Genomic DNA, 22785 nt, shown 5'->3' with positions numbered 1-22785 from the left:
AAATAATAAGGAGTTATTTTGCCAACTTTATGAATAAATTTGTAACCTAAGTGAAATGGATGACTACCCCAAAATACAGACTTCCCAGACTAAAGAGGAAGGTAAATTGTTGAAAGTCCCATTTCAGAAAAGAAAAGAACGGTTAAACAACCTAAGAAAAATCCCCAGGACCAGATGGATTTACATGTAATTTTTACCAAACATTTAAAGAACAATTGGCCAATCTATATAAATTATTTGATAAAATGGGACAAGGGTCCACCTTCCTTCTATGACACAGACATTATATACCTAAACCGGTAGGCTGAAAACAGAAAAGAAAATTATAAAATCTCCCTAATGAAGATGCTAAACTTAAATAAGATATTAGCAAAAGACTAAGAAAATCATCTCAAGATAAACCTATGATCAAGTAGGATTTATACCAGGAAAGGGGTGGTTAATAGGAAAACTATCAATATAATTGGCCACAATAACCAAATTAAAAAACCATTGATTCTCAAAGTGCAGAAAAGATTTGATAAAATCCAACATCCTTCCTATTAAAAACACTTGAGAGTATGGAATAAATGGATTTTCCTTAAATAATCAGCACATCTTTTAAAAACCATAGTAAGCATCAATGTGGAAAAAACTCAACCCATTCCCAATAAGATCTGGAGGAAACAAGGTTTGCCCCACTATCACCGAATTTAATTTGATTGAAACATAGCAACTGATGAAAGAGATTAAAGGAATGAATAGGCAAATGAGGGCCAAATTATCCTCTTTCCATGACAGATGGATACTTAGAGAACCCCAGAATTTCTAAAAGTTTTAGAAATAATCCACAACTTTGCAAAGTTGCGGTCATAAAAAAACCACATAAGTCATCAGATTCTTTATATCATTTAAAAAATCCAACGTCAGAGTTACAAGAAATTCATTAAAGTAACTCGATAATATAAAATTTGGAATCTATCTGCGGGAAATTCAGAAACTTTATGAGCAAAATTTAAACCACTTTTCACACAAATTGTCTGATCCCAATTGGAAAAATATTAAATGCCTTGGATAGGGGAGCAAAATAAAAAGATAAAATTCCTAAACTAATCTTTTTTTGGGCTATACCAATCGACTCCCAAAAACATTTTAATGACCTAGAAATAACAACAAGTTCATATGGAAAAAAAAGGTCTTTAAGGGTTTGAAAAAAGCAAATGATGGTGGCTTAGCTTAAAGATCTAAAACATACTATAGGAGCAGTTACCAAAACTTTTTATTGGCTAAGAATAGATTGATGTGGAATAGATTGGTTAAGGGATAAAACAGTCTAAATAAAACCTGTCTTTGAAAACCCAAAGATAGCTTTTTGGATAAGAACACTTTTGATAAAATTTGGGAAAATTGGGCTAATATGGCAGAAACTAGGCATTGATCCATACTTGCCGTCAAGATAAGGTCAAAAATGGGTTCATGACCTGGATAAAGAATAAATTATTAATAAATTAAGGAACATGGATATTTACCTCTCAGACTTGGAAGGGAAGGTTTTATGACAAAGCAGAACTAGGATCATTACTGATCACAAAATAGAAAATTTCGATTTACCAAACTGAAAAGTTTTTTTTCAAAAAAACTAACAGACAAGATTAGAAGGGAAAAAATAAACTGGGAAAATATTTTTAAATAAAGGTTTGATAAACCTATTTCCAAAATATATGAAATTAACTCTAATTTAAAAATCAAGCCATTTCCAATTGAAAATGGTCAAAGGATATGAACGAAATTTAATGAAGAAAAAAACTATTTCTAGTCATATAAAAGATCCCAAGTCATTATTAATCAAGAAGAAATTAAGACAACTCTAAATAACTACACACCTGCGATTGGCTAAATGAAGAAAAATAATGATGTTGGAGGGATTGGGCTGGGTTGATTCATTGTTGGTGGGTTGGAAGATCCAACCATTTTTGAAGGGTAGTTTGAACTATGTCAAAAGTTATCAAACTGGAAACCCGATCAACAGTGATACTGGGATTATATCCAAAGAGATTTAAAGAGGAAAGGGACCTGTTGTTTCTAAATTTTGTGGAGCCCTTTTGTTGGTAGAAACTGGGCTGAATGGATGTCCATGGGAGAATGGTTGAATTTGTGGTTTGAAAATTAGAATTTATTGCAAAGACCAACGGAGATTTCAGAAAGGCCTGGAGAGATTGAATATGTTTGAAATGAGCAGGACCAGGGGAGACATTATATACTTAACAACAATACTAGATGATGACCAGTCCTGATGAATCGGGCCTCCTCACAACGGATCAACCTCATTTCAATGGAGGAATAACAAAACTACTATACCCAGAAAAAGCTCTGGGGATGACTAAAACCATTAATTAATTCCCAGTCCTATATTTACACACCCATTTTGATTTTTCCAAACAATTGTACAAAATTCGAGTCTGATTCTTTTTGTACACAAAATAATTTTTTTATACTTATTTTATCAATTATATTTAATTAATTTAACATCCTGGCATCCCCCATTTAGGGGGGTGGGGAAGAGGGAAAAATTGGAACAAATTTGGAATTTTTAAAGTTACCCATGTATATATCCTGTAAATTAAAGGCTATTAAATAAAAAAAAATTAAAAAAAAAAAAAAAAAAAAGTAATTAGTAGCAAAGCCCAGACCACTCTTCTTCTTCTTCTTGATTCAGTGCCATCCCTCATTTATCATGGGACTAAAGAGAAATTATTTATTTGTTAAGAATTGAACTTATTTTAAAAATTTCCTTCTATGAAATGAAAAAAATGTCCTGTTCCAGATAATATGCCATTTAGGATTTTAAAATTAAGTCTTACAGAACTGTACTAGTCTGTCCTAGTTTACTAAAAAACATTTTACATTTGGGACTTTTTTTTAAACCTCTCAAATTTTGAAAATTTATTCAAAAACCACATTTTATTTGGCTTTTTGAAGATACTTCATTTCATTAATAACACAGATAATAATAATAAATAGGCTATTTTTAACTTTTGGTTTAGTGTGGCAATGATTTACAATATAAATTTACAATTTTAATTTCCGATGTTAATTCTAAATTAAAATTTAACAATATTAATTTAGCCAATGTGTTCGTGTTCTTTTTCCAAAACACAACCAGGTGATAAAAGTTCAGATCTTTTATTGTGTCCTTCAATATAGCCCGTTGCTAGGGCCTATCTCTCTGCAAAGCTCCAGCTTTGTCCCCTTTTCTGCCTCTGCTTTCTTCACCCCAACCAGACCAAGATGGAAATAAAATGAAATCTCTTGCCTTAATTTAGGGCTTTGGGCTTCCTCCCAAGGTGCTCCCTCTCCACCCCAGCAGTGTTCTGGGAAATTCTTTTTCCTCCGTGCCTGGGAAATTTCCCAAAAAACTTCCTCCACTCAGACTTTCTGTTGTGTGTGTGTATATTTTCTCCCAAGGGTTAACCCCTCCTTCTGGAGAAAGAGGTTTGGGTTATTCCCCAGAGTGCTCTCTGGCCCTAGAGGTGTGGTTGGAATATACTAAGCATGAAATTCCCAAATGTATGAACTCCATTATACTTGAATTATGAGTTCTAAATTTGTGAAACAAGCATTTTTCCATCAGTTTTTAGTACCTTTTGTTTCAAGTTCTGACCCAAAATATCTCCTTCTGATCAAATCTCATTTAAACCAAAAATTTTAATTATTGTTTCTTCAACTCTTGGCAACGTTTGTAAAATTCCAACATCCCCCTTTCTTTTGATTTAGAAATGGGTGGTCCTATCCTGACTTCTCATGAAGGAAAAAACACCAAAAAATGAAAATCAAATCAGATTAGCGGGTTTCTAAGAGGCTAGTTGAAACAAAGGTGTACATAAATCCAGTTATGGGAGGATTAACATGTTACAAAGCCCACAGGCTAGTAGTAATTTACAAACAGCATGAATTAAAAAATTTACATTTACCCATTGTCCTTGTTCATTGCCAGGAATCCAATGATTCCTGTGTTTTAATAAAAAATTTTTTCTTCAACATTTACATTAAAGTCCTAAAATGTCAAAAGGAACCATTGTACATTGTTCATGTGCCGGAATTCAATAATTCCTTAAGCTTTAAAAAAATTTTTTATAAAGAATCAAATACAAATTTATGTCCATAAGTCCAAAAAATAGTCCAAAAGGAATCTATTGCATTAGATCATGGCCGAATCAAAGTTTTTTAAGCCAAGTACTATAATATCTCAACAATTTTTCATCTCAAGGAAATCTAATGATTCTTGCTGGTTTTCAAGAACTGAAAGAGTCTCATCTTGTGTTAGAAAATTCAATGATTCATGGAAGATTTTAAAGCTATTTTAACAGTCTCATTATCATCCGTGCTCTTTCAATGTCAGATGTTTCTTGAATCTTCTCCTTTGTTTTGAAGAACTTGAAACAGTCTCTTCTTGTGTTAGAAATCCAATGATTCCTGAAGATTTTAAGTTATTTTAACAGTCTCATTGTCAGCCATGCTCCTTCAGTGTGTTTCTTAAATCTTTTCCTTTGTTTTGGGGTTTTTCTGCTTTTTCTGTTTCTCTCTGATGGACAAGGCGAATACGGCTCGTTGGCACCCATCTGATTCCTTCTCCTCCTGTAGTGATACAAGCAAATCCACTTCCCCAAGCAGTTAACCTATCTAATTCCCTTCTGTTTACCATTTTGGGGATTTCCCTTTATCACTTGGTAATTACATTGGAGCTGTTTGCACTGGACACTGTCCTGTTGGGTTGAAAAATCTGTATTCTCTCCAATTGTAATCCTGATTGCTTTTCTGTTGATTAATGACATCAAAGTCCTGAATTTCTAAAGACTCTCTGGGTGTAAACTCAGCTGCCATCATGCTCCACCTGTCCTTTGATTGATACTTAGGAGCTGGTTCCTGCCTCTCACTTCTCTGGGTCAATCTACATTCAGAGGCCCAGTGAAAGCCTCGATTGCATTTTGGGCATGGAGTTTTGGGTTTTCTCTCACCCTGTCTTCTCATTCTATCTCCATATCTACAATGAGCTCTCAAATGTCCAACTTTTCCACACTGAAAACATTGACGAATTTCTATGGAAGTCCTTGGCCAAGAGGGACCCTGTCTTTCCATGTTCATCATTGTTTGGGTATAATAAGCATCTGTGCCCACTGTGCCACACCATCTTATGATCTCCTCTAAAGGAGCATCTTTGTCTAGTCCCCATATAATTCTTTTGCTAATCTCATTGGTATTTTCCTTAGTGAGATGTCTCGTCATTATTTCTGTAGCAGCATTGTCTCCAATGGTTCTTATTACAGCTGTTTGCAAACGTCCCACAAAATCTGCAAAAGGTTCATTGGGACCTTGCTCTATTTTTGTGAAGGCTTTATTTCCATCTTTCTTTTCAGGGAGAGAATTCCAAGCTTTATTGCAGCCTTAGAAATCTGCTCATATACTGTTATGGGATAATAAATCTGTTCTGAATTCTCTGCATACTGACCTTCACCAGCTAGTTAGTCAAAAGCGATTTGCCCAATAGGTCCTGTTTGCCTATTGCGTTGGGCTTGAATCCTACATAATTCATGATACTCTGAAAGCCACAACAGATTTTGTCCAGGTTCTAAGCATGTTCTCACTGTGGATTTCCAATCATTCGGGGTTAAGATTTTATAAGACAAATTATCTAGTAAAATCTTCACATAAGATGATGTAGCCCCATAAAGAGTGCAATCCTTTTTCAAATCTTTAATTTTTTCCAAATTAAAAGGATTGTATCTTCTCTCTTTTTGACCTGAAAGGTCAAGCTTTTCAATCACAGGATATGCATTTATAAAATCAGATATATAATCTCCTTCATTTTTTGACTTAATTAATGCTTCTTCTAATCTTGTCATATTCTGCTTCACAGGAGAAGCTGACTGTGTTTCTGCCTCTCTCTCTCCCGCCCGTGAGGGAGGAGGGCCATGAGATGAGGAATGATCTAATTCCTCCTGCTGTGAAGTATCACACTCACAATTGCACTCAACTCCATTTTTAATCTGAATTTTCCTGCTTATCACCTAGTTTAGTTGGCACTTTCTTCTTTTTCATTTTAACACTTAAATAACTTCTTATAGCCAGTTGTATTAAATTATATGTATTAAATATGTCTTTAGAAATTGAGTTAGGGCCATTTTTATTATAGAATTGACAAAGATCCTCTCCTACTAAGTTCCATTCATCTAGATCCAATTCTTTGTCTAGAGAGAAACAAGGACATATGTTCTTAACAGTTTGTAAAAGTTCAGTGATCTGCTCCAAAATTATAATCAAACCTTGGCTTTCCATAACTTGGACAATGCTCTCTAAACAATTTCCTTGTACAGAAACAGAAGGCTGTTTTCTAAAGATCTGTCCCATCTTAGCTGAAATTCTACTTTAATTCTTTTAACAAAATTTCTTTGTTGTACTCACTCTAATTTCTGGGTTGAGGAGGACTCGATCAGCGTCACAGGCTTTTCCACTGAAATCCACTGAAGAGCCTGTCAGCCCCACGTTAGGCGCCAAAATGTGGTGTTCTTTTTCCAAAACACAGCCAGGTGATAAAAGTTCAGATAATTGTGTCCTTCAATATAGCCCAGTTAGCTCAGAGGCCTATCTCTCTGCAAAGCTCTCTGCTTTCTTCAGCCTCCAGCCAGCACCAAGATGGAAGATGCAATGAAATCTCTCTTACCTCAAAGATAGGGCTTGTGGGCTTCCTCCCAGAGTGTTCCTCTCTGACCCCAGTCAATGTTCTGGAGAAATTCTTTTCCTCTCTGATGCCTGGGTGTGTTCCCAAGAAATGGCTCTAAGAGCTTCCTGTATATATATGATCTCCCAAAGGTTAACTACTCCTTCTGAAGAGAGAGGGATTCTGGGTTATCTCCCAGAGTGCTCTTTGGCCCTAAGGGAGGTGTGAATTCGGATACCTCATATTAAGCCTGAAATCTCCCAAATGTGAACTCCATTGAGTACTTAGATACTTATGAGCTCTCTAAAAGTGTGAACACAAGCATTGTTTCCATCAGTTGTACTTAGTACCTTGTTTCAAGTTCTGGCCTAAAATATCTCCTTCTAAGATCAAATCAATCATATTTTGAACCATGCTAAATTAGATAATTATTGTCTCTATCAACTCTAATGGCTTAACAGTTTGTAAAGATTCCAACAGCAATGGAATGATTAAATTTAAAAATTATTTTCTAGTCCTTGCTTTATCATTAAATCAATTTCCATTGTTTTGAAATAATATTGGTAATATTTTGCAACATGTTCTTTCTCACCATTGTCCTTCATGGAATTCTTTGAAAATTATGATATTTTTGTGAAATTTGTGATATTTAGCTAGTTAGCTAGAATATTGACATTAAAAAGATGTATGTTTCAGTGAGAGGCTGGGGGTCATTCAGAATACTAGGTCATTTGTTAAAACATAGTTTATCTTTCTCTTTTTATTCATTTCTAGACCAGATCATTTTCCATTAATGATGTCTGACCAAGTTATATATACAGATGGAGCGGTTCTAGAGGTTGTCCTGTAATAATATTCTAAATTACATAAATCCTCTGTCTACTTCAAAAGTTAGGATGACCTTTTAAAAGTGATTACGGATCTTATTTAGGAGGTTATGCAGTTTTTTGTACAGAATCTATTTTTGTATATAGAGTTGCTTATAATTTATCTAATTATGACTTCCCTTTGAACACAATACTACTTTTTCAGTAAATAAAAAATGCTTGATTTAATCTGAAAGCCAAATTATTAGTTCATGGTTTGTGATTCAACCTTAATAGATTAAGCTATTTTGAGTTTTTTAATAGGATAGATAGACATATAGACAGATAGATAGATAGATGGATAGATAGTGACTTGTCTAGGGTCACACGGCTAGAACCCTTAAACTTAAACTTAAAGAAACTTAACTTGTGTTAAGTATCTGAGATCAGATTTGAACTGAAGTCCTCCTGACTCCAAGGCTGGTGTTTTATCTACTGCGCCATCTAGCTGTCTCCAATTTGATAGTTTTTAAGTAAATATTCATAAAGTTCAGAATTATTTTTTAGGGAGGGACCAGGGAAACTGGAAGTGCAAAGATTTTAGGACCCATTCTAAATGATTCAAAAGAATTTATTATTTTTAAATGACTTTGAAATGTCACTAGATTCTACCACTTATAGAATCTCTAGTAATTTTGACATTTATTTGAATCTCTTAATTTTTTAACTTGATTACTCTCGTTTACTTTTAACTGTGGTTTCAAATATTACTGTCAAGATAACAGATTGCATTAATTAAAAATATCATTACCATGGTTATTGAGCTAAAATCCTATTATTCTCCATTTCTTTTCACTAACTTCTGATTAATTCTTGTATTGATTTTTTTTTAATCTTATTTTTTGTGATCTCTTACATTTCAGTTTTCTCTGAATAATACTTTAGGGCAAAACTAAAGTGTTAAGCCAGATGAGGGGAATAAAGTGGTGAACTAAAGTGGGGCTTAAGTTTGGCTAATAATTTAATTAGCTAAATGCTTAATCTCTGTTGAAAATATGAAGGAGGTAATAACCTAATGTTTAAAAGGAGTGTCTCATGTAATAATTTTAAGGCTGATAGGAAAAATTGAAATGTAAGTAAATATTTAAAATTTACAGATCTCTGTGTTTGATTTGATTTAAAGTTCTTGCCTAAATTCTTACATTGACCAGCTATAGATTATACAATAGCGTGACATCATTTATATTTGTCTTAATAAATTTTCCTTTAGTTTTCATTTTTGTTAGTTTATATGTAATGTGTTTCTAAAATATAAGGGTTGTTTTTCAGTTAAGTAGATTGATAAGTAACATTGTTTTTTATTTTTTGTCCCCCAGAAATTTCTATTTAATGTAAACTTTATTTAGTTCAAGCTTCTATCTCTTTGAATGGGACTGATGGTGCATAAGCAAGCTAAGTGTTTAACAACAATGTATGTTACATAATAAATATTTTAGGGGAGGACAAGATTTGTCAAGCACCCAGTATATGTCAGGTACTATGGTAAACTCTTTACAGATATATCAAAAAACCTTTGGAGGCAGCTACTACTGTGATCCCCATTTTAAAGCTGAAAAAAATGATGTAAGAAGCGTTTGACTGACTTGATTAGGTTACATAGTTATTAAATATCCCAAAGCACATTTGAATTATAATCACATCTTCTTGACTTCAGACCCACTACTCTATACAGTAACTGTGTCATAGAAAGCAAATAGCATTTTTCATTTTCTCTATGAAATTAGCCTCCCCACCCCCATTTAGCCAAGAAATTCAAAATTTGGCTATGATTTTTAGCTTATATTTAAAAATACTTTAGTTTATATTTATTAAAAAAATACAAAATTTCTTTCACATGTGCTTACTAAGGAGATTGATTAATACCATAAGTAAGCTATGAAATTAACCACTAGTCAATGTGTGTTCATGGCCTGATCTTAATATAATGTAATAATTGTAGCCTAATTACATGTCAATTAGATTATTATTATATAAATTTCTTTCTTTATGGGAAATGAAAATATTTCCTACAGGCAGGTGCTTATTCACTCTGGAAACTAGCACCCACCTTCCAAGGTTGCCCTGATTATAAAAGTAGATAATAGATATAAAATACTTTATAAACCTCAAAATGCTAATAAAATATTAGTTATTATTCAACTACCACTAAGGCAGTAGTAAAAGATAAAAAACAATTGACTAGGAAGAGTAGCAGAAAGGTGCATTGTTGGTAAATATAGGATGGAATACTACGCCGCTCAATAAAATTTTTGTGGGCTTAATTCTTTTGCTCTTTATAAGGCTGTCTTTAGTTATAACCTCAACCACTTGCTAGTAGGAAAAGTAGATTTATACATTATGAAATGAACCATTAATACATATTCTTATTGACTCAAACTTATCTCTTCCAACCTAGATTTGGATAGTTGAACAAATTCCTTATTTTACTCTGATGGAAACCACAACATAGAAACTCATCTCTAATGCTTTATGTCCTTAGAAGTTGCCACACTATGAAAAAGTAGAATCCACAATTAAAAAAAAAAATGTATCAAGTGGAATTCTTATTCTGTATAATGAAATGCATAAACCAGGTAATTGCCCACATTTACTATCTAGCCAAATGCATCTATTGTACTCTGCAGAGTAATAAAGAAGTTTTATTATATAGTGAAAGTGTGATAATGAATGCATGTAATAAACAATCATTTTCATTTTAGTCATAGTGGTAAAATTCACCAGACAAAAGATTAGAATTCCACTGGTCCCTTTGCTTCTTCTGCTTCATCCCTTGCAAGAGTTATTTTAAAGGAAAACTACAAACAAATAAGTTGAATGTAGATGTTTGGGTGCTTTGATTAATAGAACTGCATTGTATTTAGCTTTTCCTTCATGAATAAACAATTGCAGTTAAAATGATGAAAAAGTTTTTTTTTAAAGTTCTTGTAATTTTTTATGTGTAGCAAGTGATATGGGGCTCCTTAGTCTTCTTCATTACTTAACAATTGCAACAGCTGCAACAACTTCACCAACTGCAACAGCTGATTGCAGCTGCACGGCAGTTGTCATAACACTATTTTTATTTTCATTTTTCTTCTGCTTTATCAAACATTGTAAGGAATTCAGATTTCTAGATTTGCCTGAAATCTTATCACAAACTAGAATAATGAAAAATGTATTAGTCCTTATGGATTACCTAAAAACCATTTATTAGTGTATTCCTCCTCATGGCTTCTCCTATTGGCTAATTCATATATATCAAGTATATATACATAGTTTTTTCTTTGCTGTGCCTATGATTCTAATGAGTCTTACTTACCTAGCCAAAACTTGTTATTTTGGGACAGGGATGGCCTCTAAAAGGAATGAACTAGTAGACAAACTTTAAAGCCAAAACTTAAAGGATATAGATATCTATTTTAGTCTTTCAGTCAGTCCATCAAGCCTGATCCAAAGCATCTCAGCCTTTGCCTGACCACTTTTAGGTGTCAATACATCATCGGTAGGATGGATGGTTGGTTGAGAAACATCTCTACCTTCCTTACTGGACTGAGACATACCCTAAGAATGGAGCCCTTACTCTTGTCACAAAGTTCAATCTAAAAAGGGTTACTTTCTTCCTCTGCTTTCTTCCACAGGACACATTTTTCTCAGGAGAGGGAAAATCTTTGCAGAGGTGAGAGGGAACATGGTCTTGCAACTAGAGGTGACCATCATGGCTGTATCAAGAATGAGTAATGTTAGCTGTAGCTTATTTCTTTTTTCAACATCTCCTAAACTAGTAGATAAGCAGAATGCTATGGATTTGCCTCGATTTCAGCAATGCTTTTTGCCAAGTATCACATGCTATTTTTGTAGAAAAAAAAGAGAAGTAAAAATTCATTGTAATGATAGTGATTAGAAGGATTCAGATTCAAAGAGTAGTTATTAATGGTTCAGTGTCAACATGACAGTGGAGAATACCAGGTATCTGATTTCGGCTGTTTTACATTTTTGTTAAGTGTCTTAGATAATGGCATAAATGGTGTGTTAATCAAATTTTCAGGTGACACAAGACTAGGAGGGATAGTTAATACACTGGATGGTAGAACCAAAATAAAATGTGAGAGGCAAGAGGCATAGATGGGCAACAGTCATACAGAAAAGGATCTTGGGGTTTTGCAGAACTTGTCAACCATGTGACTCATATGGAGCCAAAAAAAGCCAATGCAATCTTGATCTTTTTAGAAGAGTTGTAGCTTTCATGAACAAGGAGGCTGGAATCCTTTTGTGTCAGGAGTACTGTGTTAAGTTATTGGCAATGCAATTTAAGATTAATATTGATAAGCTGGAGACTATTCAAGGAAGGAGCATCAAATGAAGAAAAACCTTGAGCTCATGACATAAGATGTTTGATTTAAGAAACTAGGTATGCTTTACCTGGATAAAACAGTGGGAATAATAGTTGCATGCAAGTATTTGGAGGGCTATTGTTTAAAGAAAAATAGATTATTCTGTTGATTCAAGAGTATTGTTTAAAGAAAAATAGATTTTCCTGTTGGTTCAAGAGGGCAAAACCAAGATCCATGTATAAATAAGAGGCCAATTTAGTCGTGATTTTTAAGAAAACCATCATCAATAGAGGTTAATTGCTCTTTCATATATAATAGTCTGTTATATATAATCTTCATGTTTTAGAAGATTTGGTCACTGAGGTCCCTTCTAGCTCTGAAGTCCTTGAATCCTGTGATTTAGGTCTGGACAGATCTTAAAGATCATTTTTGTTTAAATTTAATTTTGAGAAACTAAGAATTGTTCTAACTTACACTAAATTATCCTGTTGGTAGAGCCTGGATTTAAATTCAGTGGTCTTTGCCTAAATCAAGCTTTTTATTTGTTGACCATTCTGTTATCTTCATTCTATCCTTTTGTTCAGTCCCTGAGGAAAAATGAAATAGTCCTCTATTTTTACTGGTTTCATTCCTTCATGGATGCTGATACTGATGATCCAGCGGTGCATTCTTTACCATTGTTCTGTGACCCATAAGATAATTGCATGAATTTGATGTTGCTCGGGCTTTTGTTGTTAATCCTTGGAACATAAGCTCTATGGGCAGAAAGAAACTACATGCAAACTTTTGAAATACAGCAGAAACAAACCTGGAGAGGACTTAGAATTCATTTAGCCCAGTCTCGTCATGTGATAAAAGAAACTGAAGTCCACAGGCGATTTCTCCAAATTGACCCAGCAAAAGCCTGAGTCACCTGCCATTTTAGGTCCAGTGCCCTTTCCTCTCTGCCTTGCTATCTTTTTGTAGTTGTATTTATTAGCTATTTCTCAGAAGTACAGATTTGAAATCATAGTGTCTGTTCAATTTTGGGAACCTATGGGTGGTGTTGGCCCTCTTTAGGATTCCCTTTGGGAACATCAGGATTTGGCTTTTGTCTAGGTCTCCATACAGAAAAACGAAAAATTCCCTCAGTTCTCATGACCCTCAAGTAGGATAGATTCTGTTTAACCTGACAAAACAAAACAAAAATCCACCAAGAATTTATACTCGCTATAACTGCCCTTCTCTCTCTAAGCAGCAGGAACCACTACAAACCTCATATTATTACTTAGGCTGCAATTCTCCCAATATTTTCCTTCCCTCAGGACTTGTACAACAGCAGTTAGGAGATCAATTCAAAAAGGTGATTCTTATGTGAAAACTTGTCATTCAGTGTTATAAATTGTGTCAACCGATTTCTAGATGAAATTGGCCTAGTGTTTTGAGGTCAGTGATGGCACTGCTATTCTCTTGAATCAGTTTTGTGCAGTTTTTCCCCCTTCAGGGTCATATTGGCAAGACTAGGTAGAAAATAGCAGAACCGACTAGTTTGGATTTTCTTAGATTAAGAAAAAGTAGGGAGTGGCAGAAAGTGCTTGCTATTAGCAAATAAATAAATAAAGCCTTCAGGGATGAAAGCAAACAAGTAGTTTATGATGCTGTTGTTCATCAGAAAACTGTTTTTCACACTTAAATAAATCATTTAGAAGTGCAGACATCATTTTTGGCTTGCAGAAGTATATTTACTGTTTTACTTCTCATTTTTCTGTATTAATTGTAGTGATTAGTTAACAGTGACATTGTGGGACTTAATGATAGAGAGGTAAAAGTCACAATTCATTCTCCTTTTTTTCCTCTTTCTTCTTCTCCCCTCTCCCACTTCATAATGAAAAGACTTTAATGAAAGTGAGAGAACATTCCACATAACTCTCTGAGCTGTATTCATACATAACTTCTTGATTGAGAACAAATGCCTCATTAATCTTAAATGTTTCAACTAGGAAACACTAGTAATATCAAGAAGATTGATGACTGACATTATGGGGAGCAAAATGTACTGTATGGCATAGAATATATTTACTTTTAGTCATTGTGCTAAAAAAAAATAAACCCTTACAATTGAAGAAAAGAGATACTGGAAGAGAATGAAAGAAAAATGCTCTAGGAAGACATATGTTGTAATAACATCTGAAATTTACCTAGTTCTTTAAGGTTTCACAGCCCTTTCCTCACAACAACCCTGTAAAATTAATATCATTATCTCCATTTTACCAGTAAGAAACTGAAGCTCATGAAGTTGTGACTCACCCATGCTCACTTAAATGCCAGATTCTGGACTCAAACTCTACAGTCCACCTTGTAAATTGAGCTGTCTTTCCCACTATGCTATGCTGCCTTTTCAAATTAATATACTCAGCAAAAGTGGTAGCATCATTTTCAAGGCAAATACATGTATTTTATCTCTTTACCTTTCTCTACATTATTATGAACAAGGAATAAAATAACAAAGTTAAGGATGCTGCTGTGATATCATAGAAAAAATACCGGATTTCGAATCAGAAGATCTAGATTTGAATACAAGTGATACCTTGCACTCATCATTGTTAACTTTTGTAACAGGCCTTTACCTGCCTTAGTCAATGATGCATCTCACAAATGAGGCAGTTGCTTTACATGGTCTCTAAGCTTTTTCTTTTACAGTTCCAGATGCTATAATTCTATAATGCTCATATATTCATATCTAGGAATATTTATTTCCTTATGAATTGGATGAAAGGACACTTTTATTCAACTTCAGACCTTCATGCTTTTTTTTAGGGAACTGGATGTATATAGCTAATCCAGAACCAGTATTAAAATTCTAGACTAACTCTCCTTGCCCATTCCACAATTCCTTGATTGCTTCTTATTGCTAATAGTGTTTGTGTACCAAGGAAACAAAAGTTAAAGTTATTGTTGGTTTAAGCAGAGCATGATGAAGGTGATGATTCCAAGATTTTGCAAAGGGTGTTTCTTTAGTAATTCTAATTCTCTCCTTGTTTTATGCTTACTCATACATTGAGTTTTTTTCCCCATAGCCATGTTATATTAGAAGGAAGCAAATGTAGTCTCAAAATCACAGTATTTAGAGCAGAAAATTATCTCATATGTGATCTAACCCAAGCCATTCCTGAAAAAGCCTAAAACCTTAAATCCAAGAGTCTTGTGGTCAACAGTATTTCCAGCACATTCATAGCTATGATTCTGGGAAGGAGTCCTTGTGAACACACAGCTTGGTCACTGTTCACATAGGGGCTGCAGTTATAGCTACTGATAGCATAGGTCTTTCTCCTGATTATTTATAGAATTGTTGTTTTTCATTATAATTAACAAAGTTAACCACTATTTGCCAGAAAGTTTGTTCTATAGGCCTTTTTTTCTTTGAGGCAAACTATTAGCAACTGTGGTTTTCTTTTATCAAAATTTCTTGGTAATTTTTTTGTATTATTTCTTACATTATGGTATTTAGGATTTTGACCTGTCATGTTCTTCTGAGAGACTTTTGAACCTTAAGTTATATTTACTTATTCTATCTTGAAGATCAATAGTTTTGTCTGCATAGAGATCATGCGTTCTTTTAAATGTTCTTGCTGATTCCCAATCTCATTTCTTATCACTTAGGATTTAAAGTATTGCCCATTATTTTTGTTATGTAGGCCATACATTTTGCTTTCACAATTCTCATTTCTCTCTTAAACTTTATGGGAAATCCTTCTATGATTCCATGCTCTATTGACAATCTACAGTCATCTGTCTCATCAAATATTGATTAAAATTTTCTTTTTTTATTTTTTTGCAATATTTATTCAGAGAAGTTGAGACTCATTTAAATGGCTATCATACCTTCTATGTTAATATCTTCTCTGTTCATTTATTTGTATGTTCCCAATTTTTAAACTGATGTTTTTTCTTGCTGAAACCTTTGATAATTTCTAGGTTTTAAAAAAAATTTCTATTCCTATCTTTTCACTTCTTGGCTTCTTTCCTTTAGATGGCAGGTCTTCAGATGGCTGAACCTCAAAGTCATTTCATCTTCCTTCCAAGTTTGAGAATTTTCATTTATTTGACCTTACTCCCTGCCTCAGGTGATTTCTGTGAGGATAGAACTGGCCTTAGCTGCTTTCTAGTCTTATTTACTTCAAATTTAGAATAGTTCTTCTCTTTCCCCTCAAACACACTAGCTTCTTGCCCCAGGTCCCTTTTCTTTAGTTCTCTGGCTAAGTGTTGCTATTTATTAAATGCCTGCTATGTGCCTAGCAGTGTACAAACTAAGACATAGAGAGGGTAAAGGATTAGCTCGAGTCACAAGTAAGTATCTGAGGCCAGATTTGAACTCAAGTTTTTATGATTCCAGGCTTTATCCTATGAGTCCCCTTCAGAATTTCTGACTAGGAAATTTGAGGATCTTCCCCACCCAGACTGATTCTTTTGTGAAGGCAAAGTAGACAGTCTTTTACTTTTATTTTTAGCTGACTTTTACCTACTGAGTGGGTGCTGTCTCAGACAAATTAAGAAGTGGGAAAACCCTTAGCTTAAAAAGACCAGAGCCTCTCCCTGCATCAGGACCCTCTCCACTCATCCTGACCTGTGTCTTACCACTGGGCTCTGATGATTCTGGAGCAGAGAATGAGGCTGATGACTCTGCACAGCCCTCCTCACTTAGACCCAATTCATTTGCAAGTCAAGACATCCTCCTCCTGATGTCTTTGGTCTGAGAACAAAGAACAAACAGCAGCTGAGCCACAAGCTGCCTGGCAGTTGGAGCTTCATGGTCAAAACCTTCTCTTTATGTCTAGTCTACTGCAGGGGCCTTCTGGTTGGTCACCCTGCCTCAAGTTTCTCTTTCCTCCAATCCATCCTCCACTCAGCTCTCAATTTGTCCTTCCTAAAGCACAGATCTGCCCGTGTGTCACCCCACTATTCAGTAAAGTTAAACTGCTCTTTATTACTGTTTTTCTTCCCTTGGTGATAACAGGTCATAATCCTTTCCATACTTTAGTATAGTGATCTTGCGTGTTATTGTGTCCAACTGACTTTTTACTTTTAGCTTGTTTGTATTTCTTCCAGTGGATTTATCCCTGAAGCTTTTTTTCACATACACATGTAGGAAAATTTCTATAGCATCTGCCAGAATTTGTCTTTTATTGGCAAAACCTCTAGGAATGTACCCCCCTTTTATCACAGCAGAGCTAATTTAAAGAAGAAAAATAGTATATCAGAATCACTGCCTTGTGCTACTATGGTATCTGCAAAGAATCCTGCAGTGACAGTTAGGGATCTATAACATAGGAGATAATGAGTTCTCCATTTCTCTTTCAAGTCATATATTATACTTTTAATCTTTTATTATTTAGTAGTTGGAATGGCATAAGATTTCTTAAGACACTAGTGAAATATGCTTTTTTATTCTACCTGTAAGTATTCTACCTGCAAAATTGATTTGAGTTTTATTGTTAGCCTCATCAATATTCTTGATTCTAATAACCTCAGTTGGCTTTATATTGTAAACTTGAAGTTGGTGATAGAGAATCTTTTTTTTTTTCCTTCTCCAAATTTTCTACTTAAACTGAGGTTTGTTGGTTGTTCTTTCTTTAGCCAAAATTGAAATTTTGGCTAAAATTTTAGCCAAAAGTCAGCTAAAAATAAAAGTAAAAGATTATCTTTGCCTTCACAAAAGAATCAGTCTGGGTGGGGAAGATCCTCAAATTTCCTGTTTCATATTCTATGTGGCTTTAATATCAACATAGGCTGTATACAAAAAAAAATGTAGTTGAATGCTTAGGGGACACTTCAAATGCATACAGATCTATGTCAACTATTTTTGAATATTTAGGTTTTCTGCCTTTAGTGGGCTTTTTCTTTTGTCTCTTTAGCATCATAACCTTTTGTGCAAAGAAAAGCTATGTGGTTTTAAAATTTAAAAAGTTGTAAATTAACTTGAAAAATTAGAGAGAAACCTAGCAAAATCAGATAAAATGATTAAACACCATTTAGAGATGACCTTCTTGCGGGATAAAGGAATTTTAACATATACAGCATAGAGCACAGTAGACTAGGGAATATATGATAAAAATTTACAAATATTTAAAAATGTAATGCAAAAAGCTGAGCAGATGTGAGTAAAATTGAAGATGAAAAGAGGTAACTTAGACCTCTAATTCACAATTATCCCACCCAATAGAAAACAAAGACTTGATCTTTGTATGCCTACTTCTTTATCTGTCTATTTTATGGGATTGACAAAATAACCAATGTTCAATACAAGTACTCATAGCAATGGGGTAGAAAAGTAGATGAGTATCAGGTTTAGATACATAAAAGACAAAGTAATATCTATCTTTCTATCTATCTCTGTCTGTTTATCTCTATCCATCCATTTATCTATCTATCTTCCTCTCTCTCTCTCTATATATATATTTATAGATATCTATATCTGTATCTATCTATCTATATATGTGTATATGTCTTTTTCAGGAAAGAAAAAAAAATTCAGCATTCTGTAATGATTTGAGACTAGAAAATGTTGTTTACTTGTTATTTATCCAGATCTTATTTTTATTAGTATGAGAAAATTCAGTGCAAGAACTTCTTAGAACTCTACTTATTAACACGTACCTGCAACTCAAGGCACCTTGAGCACTGAAAAGTTATGTGGCTTACTTGTCTTGGCTTATTTGTTCAAGGCAGGAATGGAATCTCAGTCTTCCTGAATCCAAGATTTAGCTATGAGTTGGTGTTTTATATTGCCTTGCATATCATATGTATCAACCAGAAAAAGTCATCTGAATAATATTTTGCCCCTCAAAAATAGCATTAACTAAAAGGTTTCTTTAAACCCTCTCCCAAATTGAAAAAAATGGGCATGTATATCAAGAGAAAGACTACTAATCCCTTCCTTATTTTTTATCTGTCTTTCAACCCTGGATAAAAAGAGCCTGAAATTGGAATGGGGGTGGGTTGAAGGAGTCTTTAGTGCTCCTTTACTAGAGGCGAAGAAGAGGTTCTTCGCCTTTTTGTATCAAAGGATCTCTGGGACCCTTTGTAAGTCTTTTGTGATTTATGAACTCTTCTTAGAAAATTTTTTTTTTTTTTTTAAATTTTAACAAAAAGTTTTGCTAAATTTCTGTTAGAGTGAAAATAATGATGTATTTTTTTTTTTTTTCTCCATCCAAGTTCACAAGTCCCCTGATATCTGTTCATGGTTTGTGGACCTCATCCAGATTATGAATGGCTCACTTTAGGCAGTGATGGCTAAATGCTGTATAAAATGTGGGGGTTTGTATTAGTTAAGACTTTCCAGGAGGAGTCTCCAGGATGACTTAATATTTCCCCTCGTACTAGCAATTTTAAATGCTTCTAGAATTATAAGAGAAATATATTAATTCTTTGCTTTCTGCTAGAATATTTTAGGCTACTTTATGCATTCTTAAACAGGTATATTGATCACTTTGAGAGCTTGGAGGGAGGGATGTTAGACTAAGGTCTTTGTTAAGTAGGTTTTTCATTTTTAGATGCTGAGGTTTTCTTGCATATAAATACCTAAGCTGACAAATTATATTTACATAATATAATATCTTATATTTGTTTAACATGGATTTCTCTTCCTTTTTCCCCTCCTCTTCTCTGTCCCCCAACCCAGGAATGTTGTCTCTGTAATTTGAGAGGTGGTGCACTCAAACAAACCAAGAACAAGAAGTAAGTAGTAAATGTTACCCTTATGCTACGTTTCTTTCTTGCCTAATGGGAACTTAAAAAGGAGTTGGGAAGGCATTTTGTTTTACCATTCACTTTGTCATCATTAAATTTATGGTTTCAAAGCTTTTTGCCTACTGACATTGAAAGTTAAATGCATTTTTCCTATAACAGCTATTGAAATAAATTTCACCATTGTTAAAGAAGGCAATACACATTTTTTCTGTGTTAAATGCCTATAATGAGTTCCTCTTTCCCTCCACTCCCCACTCAATCTTTCTACCTCCTCTCTCTAAATCCTGAATATTGACAATGTAGTTTAGGCAATGGGAAATAAATTTCATTTATTTTGAGTTTAACTTATTATTACCTTGACTTAAGAAACCCAAACAAACAAACCCAACATAATCCAATCTACAGTATGTCCAGGTTTCATCAAAAGGCCCTTCATTAATGATGATGTCAAATATCTGTCCTATTGTTATGTAATTTACCAGATCAGAAGAAAGTAATCTGTTAAACTCAGATAAATGTTATCAATCATGATCACAAAATATAGATATCATGTCTTTAAAATTAGTAAGCCAAACAGTACTTCTCATTAACAGTTTTTTTTTTTTTAAATTTTAATAGCTTTTTATTTACAAGTTATATGCATGGGTAATTTTACAGCATTGACAATTGCCAAATCTTTTGTTCCAATTTTTCCCTTCCTTCCCCCGCCCTCCCCCCCCCCCCCCCTCCCCCCCCCCCCCTTCCCGTGGCAGGATGACCAATACATGTTAAATATATTAGAGTATAAATTAAATACAAAATAGGTATACATCTCATTAATAGTTAATAAAAAAGTACAATTGTATTGAAGAGTTAAAAGGCACAACATAAAGAATATTAAGTACTGAATGATTCATATTGACTATTTTATAGAAGAAAAGAAATATTTTTGATTCTTTCATCAACTTATTTCTCAGTGATTCTCACATCTTTCTGCTAAAATTTTTATAAATATGAGGATAAGCAATATTTGCATGGTCAATGTGTTCTAATTGAAAGAAAAAAAATAAAATTATTTGAAATAACAAAATGATTGCTTTTTATTGATTGAATGTTCAAGTGGGCATATGTAAACCCTCCCAGTTCATTTGTATGCATGATTCTAAATTATCATGCATTGTATAGCGTTTGTACTTTCTTTATTGACAAGATTTATATGGTCAAAGCATAACTTATATTAAAACTTTAAACTTTAGAAATAGTATGAAAACCTTTGCTATGCAAAGGAAGATAGCTATATAGCCTCTTTTCTCCCAGAAACCAAAGAAAACAGTACTTTTCTGTAACATTAAAAATTTAGTAATTCAATAAGTAAACATTTATCAAATGCTTACATATTTGCTAGGTGTTATGCTTAAGAATTGGGATTAGATTAGAGTTGGAAGGATTTCTTGATAGTTGCAAAGCCTGAATAAGGCTGATTTACATATTTTTAGTGATCTACATTTAGTTGGACCTTATAACAGCAGTTCAGTGACTTTGAACATTGAAGAATTTTCCCCAAAACATGTGATATGTGTGTGTGTGCATGCACATATGCGCACACATTCATGCATGCATGTTTGCATGTTTGCATTTGCTTAGTCTTGCTGGGGAGAAGGAGGTTAAGACTCTGGAAAATGTTACTTATAGGTTTTGTAAAGTTTTTCTTGAAGAGTTTAATGTATATGAAGTTAAATCTTCTGGGTCTTGTCAAAAACAAAGGAATAAATTTTACTTTTCCTTTCACCCTAAGAATTTATGATTCTGTCTTAGAACTTTTATGAGAACTAAATATTTAATTAAACAAATAATCAATGAATCTCCTTAGGAAATTTTCTGAAACTTTACTGTATTTTATGGCATGTAGGGTTTATGCTTAACTGCCAATTGATTCCATTCTATTCATTTAAATTCATTTGTGGTTAATACAATGAGGGACATGCATATTAAATATTGGTAGATGCCAGATTAAGTAGAAAAATGGATTTCATTATTTTTTCAACTTAAATTGTAAAAGAGCCTCTGCCATGGAGATATGGTGCTTAATCTGCACAACTTCTATTTATTTAATGAATGAGTGTTTACTGCATATGGTAATTTTCTTCAAAATTCTTCTGTACCAAAAGAATCAGGATTATGAATTCACAAAACACCTAAAATGCATTCAAGTTTAGTGGTTTTTTTCCCTCCATATTTAGTGTTACCTCAGTTTCAAAATTATGAATATTTGATCAAGGGTTGAACATGGTTTGGGGCAAACTCAAATTTAAGACACATCTTATTCTTGTGTTCCCAAGAAAAAAAGGAGAGTAAAAGGCAGAAATGCTTTTTTTCTGGCTGTGAGAAACCTTAAGTTGTTTAAACTGGTCAGATAAGGAGGTCAGCTAAACTTTATTATAATGGCTTTATTCTTTTTATTATTAATTCACTATTATTTTTATAGGTGGGCCCATGTAATGTGTGCAGTTGCAATTCCAGAAGTTCGATTTGTTAATGTCACAGAAAGGACACCAATAGACATTAGCAGAATACCTTTACAAAGGTTAAAATTGGTAAGTAGAAAAGCTTCGTGTATCCCTTATGAATGATATTGTCTCAATTTTTTAATAATGTCATACATCCTTTATCAAGTTCAGTGTAGACTTTTAAATTAGATTAATCTAGAAATTTGAAAGTTTTTAAGTCTGAAGAAAATTTTGTGAGGAATAGACAGATGCTGGTATATACACACACATACCCCTTTTTTCCCCCTATGGTTTAGTATCTGTTGTCCAGACTTTAGGCTTTAAGAAAATGTAAATAACTTAATTCTATTGTCTTTTGTTCCCTAACCAGAAACTTGCTATGAAAACAAAATAAAAGATTTTTATTATATGTGAAGGATTTTTTTCTTTTAAGATAGATACAATTCATTTGACTTGACAAACTATACAGCAGATGATCTCCTGACCATTTCATAAATTATTTTAGAAAACATTTTCATTGGTTCTCTTTCATAAATGTAAGTCTGGTTGAGATGATAGGCCACTGATTTTCTTAACATTGAGGAAACCTTGCAAGGTTGTAAAATTGTAAATCACTAGAATATTACCTTAGAGCCCGGGGTCCTCAAACTACGGCCCATGGGTAGATGTGGCAGCTGAGGACGTTTATCCCCCTCACCCAGGGC

The 22785-nt window shown here is 33.7% G+C and overlaps 1 protein-coding gene across 13 annotated transcripts in view; it reads left to right on the top strand.

Annotated features, from left to right (window-relative positions):
- The window catches only part of KDM4C (lysine demethylase 4C), a 437501-nt gene that overhangs the window by 274291 nt on the left and 140425 nt on the right, over positions 1-22785 (top strand). For 12 of the 13 annotated variants that reach the window (XM_012543361.3, XM_012543360.3, XM_012543362.3 and 9 more), the window contains 2 exons: positions 19528-19583; positions 22060-22168. In XM_012543361.3, the coding sequence (XP_012398815.1) occupies positions 19528-19583; positions 22060-22168 (165 nt within the window). Of the gene's footprint in view, positions 1-9955; positions 10134-19527; positions 19584-22059; positions 22169-22785 lie in introns of those variants that run through there. The other variant, XR_004233267.1, reaches the window with a different exon arrangement.

This window comes from Sarcophilus harrisii, chromosome 1, assembly GCF_902635505.1.
Source record: "Sarcophilus harrisii chromosome 1, mSarHar1.11, whole genome shotgun sequence".
Classification (NCBI taxonomy): domain Eukaryota; kingdom Metazoa; phylum Chordata; class Mammalia; order Dasyuromorphia; family Dasyuridae; genus Sarcophilus; species Sarcophilus harrisii.
This window is presented reverse-complemented; position numbering and strand designations above follow the sequence as displayed.